Consider the following 6,000-nt stretch of genomic DNA (forward strand, 5'->3'; position numbering starts at 1 on the left):
AAAAAAATTTATATTTTATAAATTAAATGAATAATTAGATTTAAAAAAAAAAAATTTTTTTTGTTTATATTTATTTATTTATTATAAATGAAATTGAATTTTCTAATTTATCAAATTTAAATATTTGAATTTATTTTTTTAAAAAAAAGGGGGATGGTCAAAAGAATGAGGAAGAAATAAAAAAATGATAAAATGATGGTGGGACAGTATCAGTTCCAAGAAATACTTATCAAAAGGATATGTTAATGGCGACCGTGTTGCTTCCCTGCTCTCTCTTTTAATTTTTTTTTTATTCGTACTCGAGTTTGAGATAAAAAAAAAATATATTGTGCGCCCTCGCTTTCAAGGGCTGTGTATTATATATATATCAGTAAAAAATAACCATATGTATACATACCAATGATAAATAGTAAAATAAAAAAAAAGTTAAATGATAATAATTTTATTCTCACTCAGTCAACCCTCTCAAGAGAAAGATCTTTCAAGTTGCATGCATGTGCAATTAAGAATCCTCGACAGACACACTTATAAACACACATCAATATATATTTATCGAAGGTTAACATTGTGTAAAAAAATAAATTTAAAGGGGAAAGAGTGTGCTTGCAGCAAAACTACCTGCCAGATTCATCGATGACTGCTTATTTACAGTGAGCTGTTGGTTGGATTGTGAAACACGGTGCCACATGAGATTCAATAAACGGATAGCCTAGGAAATAAACAAGCATATACCTTGTTGTTGTATAACTAAAAAGTTTAAAAATAAAATGAAAATTAAATAAAGATTGAAGAGACGAATGAAGAAAATGAAAAATAACAAAAAAAGATAAACTTTTAGATGAATAAAAATAAATAAAGTATCAAAATGCGATAGTGGAAAGACAGAAAGGATGCAGTGGATCCAATCAGAACGTGGATCTTATTAAGACCAAAGACCAGAAAAAAAAATATATATATGTATATGCCCCAAGGAGGCAATTAAAGTTATTCTCAGACTTGTCTTTAGCGACATTCAATCAGTCATCTGATTTATTTATTTTATTTTTTTTCTATTTCAATTTATTCATTATAAAATCATAATTTAAATTATTCAAAATTATATTTTTTTAGATGTAATTTTAAATGTAAAACAAGTATTATAAATATTTTTTTTTTTTATGAAATTTTTTGTTAATTTTTAAATTGTTTTGATTAATAATAAATTAATAAAATTATAATTTTATTTAAATAATAATTTATATTGTTTTTTTTTTTTTCTAGAAAATATTTCGAAAATATTTCGAAATAATTTCGAAAATTTTTTAAATTTCGATTGTAATTTTCTTCATGAAAATAAAATTATAATTTAAATTAATATTATTTTTCCATTATTAATTCACTACCTGATTGTTATTTCATTGAATGAATTTTTTTTTTTTTTATATAAATTAATGTAACTTATATAGAAAAAAATTATAAAATACATTTTTTTTTTTCGTTTCATGCGTGTGAGTATATTTGCAATTTGAGGGGAATGATTGTGAACGTGTTGAGAAGATAAGAATTATATTGTGAGAAGGGGAAATAAATGTGTATAAATGTATATAAACATGAGGATGATGAATAAAAGAGGGGACACCAAGATCCCAAGAGCCCACCAACATTTACTAAAAGTTTGCCACAGCATTAGGAAAGTAGACGTTCAAGTCAACGCATCGTACTCCTACCTCTCTCTGTATATACTAAATATCTAAAAAAAAATATTTCACAATTTAAATTAAAGTATTTATTGAATCATCATTATAATCTTTTCCCAAATTTATTATTTCTTAATTATTTTTATTTAAAAAAATATAATGGTTGTTATTTCGCGCGAGTCAACTAAACACTTGACAAAAAATCAAATTAAATGTAAAAAAAAAAATAAACAATAATAATAATAATTGATTAATAATATAATATTAATAATAAATATTTATAATTTTTATATTTTTTGTTACAGGGGAAGATGAAGAGTGGAGTGATTCGGAAAAGGCACCCTCGGTGAGTAGTGGTATAGATGGTGGTGGTTCTGGTTTATCAAGTCCTGGAATAATTGTTAATCCAGATGAAGAATCACAACAACAACAACACCACCAACAACAACAACACCAACCACCATCATCATCATTACTACTACCAAGATTAAATACAATACAACAAGGATTATTTGGTTCAACAAATCCCGAAGATTTTCGTTTAAGACTGAGTGGTTTACCCGAAGACACGAGAAAAAAACTCAATACTTTAGCCGAAGATTATGAGGTAAGAGCTATTATTATTATTAATAATAAATATTCAAATAATAATTAAATTAATTTTATAAAAACAGGCTATGTATCAAATAACAAAAGAACTAAGACAAAATATAAAACTAAGTCCAAAATCATTACGACTAGATAGAGGTGAAAGATTTGAAAGTGATCATGACAGTCCACCACCACCACCAACAACAATAATAAAATCATCATCTTCATCATCATCAAAAGATGATTCAAAATTATTAATAAATAATAATAAACGTAATATACGTAGGGATTCAGATGAATCACATCGTTCTGATAATCCAACACCAGAACCAAAAAAATTACGTCTTGATGATGATAATATAACAACGACAACGACAACAACAACAATAGCAACAACAATAGCAACATCAACATCAACAATACAAACACAACCACGTTTACGTTTAAATACTAGTCTTGCAACAGATCCAGCATTGAGACCTGCAACAGTTGCTGCATTAACAATAAAACAAGATAATATTATATCACCAAATAAAACACCACCATTATCAAGTTGTTTACAAAATGCAATAGCAAGTGGACGTTTATTTGTCATACCATCTGATGGAAAAGAATCAATAAATATTGAACAAACAAGACACATGCCACTTGAATGTCCACCATGTGGTATACGTTTTTCATCAGCAAGTACATTAGAAGCACATCGTACATTTTATTGTGCACATAGACCAAAAAATGATGATGAAAGTACAAATGATGATGATGATGATAATAAAATTAATAAATATGATAGTAAAAAAGCATATGCATGTCCACATTGTTCATATAGTGCTGATAAAAAAGTATCATTAAATCGTCATATGAGAATGCATGCATCATCACCAGCAACACCATCACAACATCAACAGCAACAATTAGCTAATCAAATTAATTCATCAACATCGTCATTGTCACCACCAACAACAGCAGCAGCAACAGCAGTATCAATGACAACAACAGCAGCAACAACATCACCAACGACAACAACAACATCTTCATCATCATCATCGTCATCGTCATCATCACAATTAAATAATAATGGACCAACAAATGGTACATCATCAATTGGTGAAGAAGCTGAACGTTATTGTCGTAATTGTGATATTAAATTCAGTTCATTAAAAACATATCGTGCACATAAAATACATTATTGTAGTACAAGGCATGTTGTTAAAGATAATATAACAACAACAACAACAGGCGGAGGAGGTGCAATAACAACAACTACAACAACAACATCATTATCATTACAAGCATTATCAAAATCACCAATAAATACAAGTCCTGGTAATTCACCACCACCACAACCATGTCTTGCATTACCAACAAATCCAATATTAATTGTACCATGTTCATTATTACGTGGTGCAAGTGTACTAGCAGCACCATCATTACCAAGTCCTGATACTGCTTGTTTTTTATTACCAAATGGTTCATTACAACCAATGACTAGAGCTTTAACTGGTAATTGTAATAACAACAATAACAATAGCAATAATAATAGTAATAATAATAATAATACAACAACAACAATTGATACATTATCAACGCATGTATTAAGAGTTGCAAATAAATCATCAACATTAAATCAAACTGTAATACCATTATCAACATCACCATCATCATTGGCTTCATTAACACCACTTGATTTGAGTATGAGAAGATCACCAATAATATATCCAGATGAAAAAGAAAATAGAGTATCACCAGTACCACCAGGTAGTCCAAGAAGTCGTGGTAGTGCTAGTCCAAGAACAAGAAATTTATCATTAAATCAAACAATTATTGGAAATAATAATAATAGTGGTAATGGTAGTGGTAATGGTAGTGGAACAAATACACCTTCATTATCAACAAATGAACTTGCATTAAGACTTGGTGAATTACCACCACCATCACTACCACCACCATCATCATCACAAACAACAACAACAACAACAACAACAACAAATGTACCTGGTGTACTTGTTAAACAAGGTGTATCAAGATGTAAAGAATGTAATATTGTATTTTGTCGTCATGAAAATTTTATTGCACATAAAAAACATTATTGTCAAGCTAGAGAAAATACAACAAGTCCACCAACATCTGATACACCATCACCACCACTTGTACAACTTATTTGTGCAGCATGTGGTATTAAATTTGCAGCAATGGATAATTTAGTTGCACATCAAGCATTTTATTGTACAAAAAGAACTGAAACACAAGATCATCATTCACGATGTTCAAAGTGTAAAGTAAGTTTGATATTTTTTTGATTTGTTTCAATTGCTTGTATATTTAATTTAAATTTAAATTGAATTTAATTTATTTTTATTAATTATTAGGCAATATTTGAAACTGGTACATCACACACGTGTACAACTGGTCCAACAGGTGGTTGGCGATGTCCAGTTTGTGGTGCAGTTAGTCCAACAGCTGGTGCTGCACAACGTCATATGGATGCACATCAAGGTGTCAAAGCATTTAGATGTGCAATATGTAGTTACAAGGGTAATACACTACGTGGTATGAGAACACATATTAGAATGCATTTTGAAAAACGTGGTGCTGATTTTCAGGTATGTTTATTGATAAATAAATAAAAAATATAATTAAATAATTAAATATTTATTCTATAATTACAGGAAGAGTGTTATATTAATTGTGTACTAGAAGATGATACAACAGTGCCAACAATTGAACCAGTACCACCAATAATATCTGATGATATTATTGAATTACCACAAATTAATGGAAAAATTGATAATCAAAAAAGTCCACAGTCTCTTCCTCCTCTTCCTCCACCTCCACCGCCACCACCTCCAATACAACAAACAAATTCAACAACAATAAATGTTTGTAAAATTAAACAAGAACGTGAAGACACACCACCACCACCACCAACACCACAACAACCACCATCACCATCATCATTATCACCACTAGAAGAAAAAATTGATTTAACAAAACCAGGCCCAAGACATTGTCGTTCTTGTGATATAACATTTAATTTTCTCAGTACATTTATTGCACATAAAAAATTTTATTGTTCAAGTCATGCTGGTGAAGCAAGTAATAATAATAATAACAACAATAACAATAATAATAATAATAATTCAAATAGCCATACAACAAGTCCAACAAGTGGCAGAACCGAGGCTTCCGTACTATAAATTATTATTATTTATTTATTTATAATTTTTTTATATAAAAAAATAAATTGAAATATATATATTTTTGTTATTTAAAAAATTAATAACAATTTCGTAATAATTTAATTGAATGAAAAACAATAATATTGTGAAAAAATTCATTTTTTTTTTTGTTGACGGGAAATTTTTTTTTTTTTTTTTTTATTTATCAAGTTGAACTTATGAGGTTTATTTTTACACTGTAAATATAATTTTTTTTTTTTTTGTTTTCTAAATGGCAATAATAATTTTGTATATAAATAAATAAATTTATGATAATGCATTGAATGCGTTAATTTAAAAAAAAAAATAAAAAAAAAACATGATGGATGTGCAATCTCATGACTCTGATTAATCTCATGATAATTAATTAAAAATTGATAAATGTGTTTCAATTGGAATTAATGAAAAAATGAAAAGAAAAAAAGTTGGTAAATGCAAATTTAAAATGGAATTTAGATAATTAATAAAAATGAATGTAATTATGTTGTACAGTAGAGAAAAAAAGTAGAGTATTA

The 6,000-nt window shown here is 27.9% G+C and overlaps 1 protein-coding gene across 3 annotated transcripts in view; it reads left to right on the forward strand.

The window, feature by feature from the left end:
- LOC122860746 (zinc finger protein ush) overlaps positions 1-5,852 on the forward strand; it is a 72,884-nt gene extending 67,032 nt beyond the window's left edge. For 2 of the 3 annotated variants that reach the window (XM_044164692.1, XM_044164690.1), the window contains 4 exons: positions 1,982-2,283; positions 2,351-4,546; positions 4,637-4,870; positions 4,937-5,852. In XM_044164692.1, the coding sequence (XP_044020627.1) occupies positions 1,982-2,283; positions 2,351-4,546; positions 4,637-4,870; positions 4,937-5,464 (3,260 nt within the window). In that variant the 3' untranslated portion in view covers positions 5,465-5,852. Of the gene's footprint in view, positions 1-1,664; positions 1,891-1,981; positions 2,284-2,350; positions 4,547-4,636; positions 4,871-4,936 lie in introns of those variants that run through there. The other variant, XM_044164691.1, reaches the window with a different exon arrangement.
- The last annotated feature ends 148 nt before the right edge of the window (positions 5,853-6,000 follow it).

This window comes from Aphidius gifuensis, linkage group LG1 (genome assembly GCF_014905175.1).
Source record: "Aphidius gifuensis isolate YNYX2018 linkage group LG1, ASM1490517v1, whole genome shotgun sequence".
Classification (NCBI taxonomy): domain Eukaryota; kingdom Metazoa; phylum Arthropoda; class Insecta; order Hymenoptera; family Braconidae; genus Aphidius; species Aphidius gifuensis.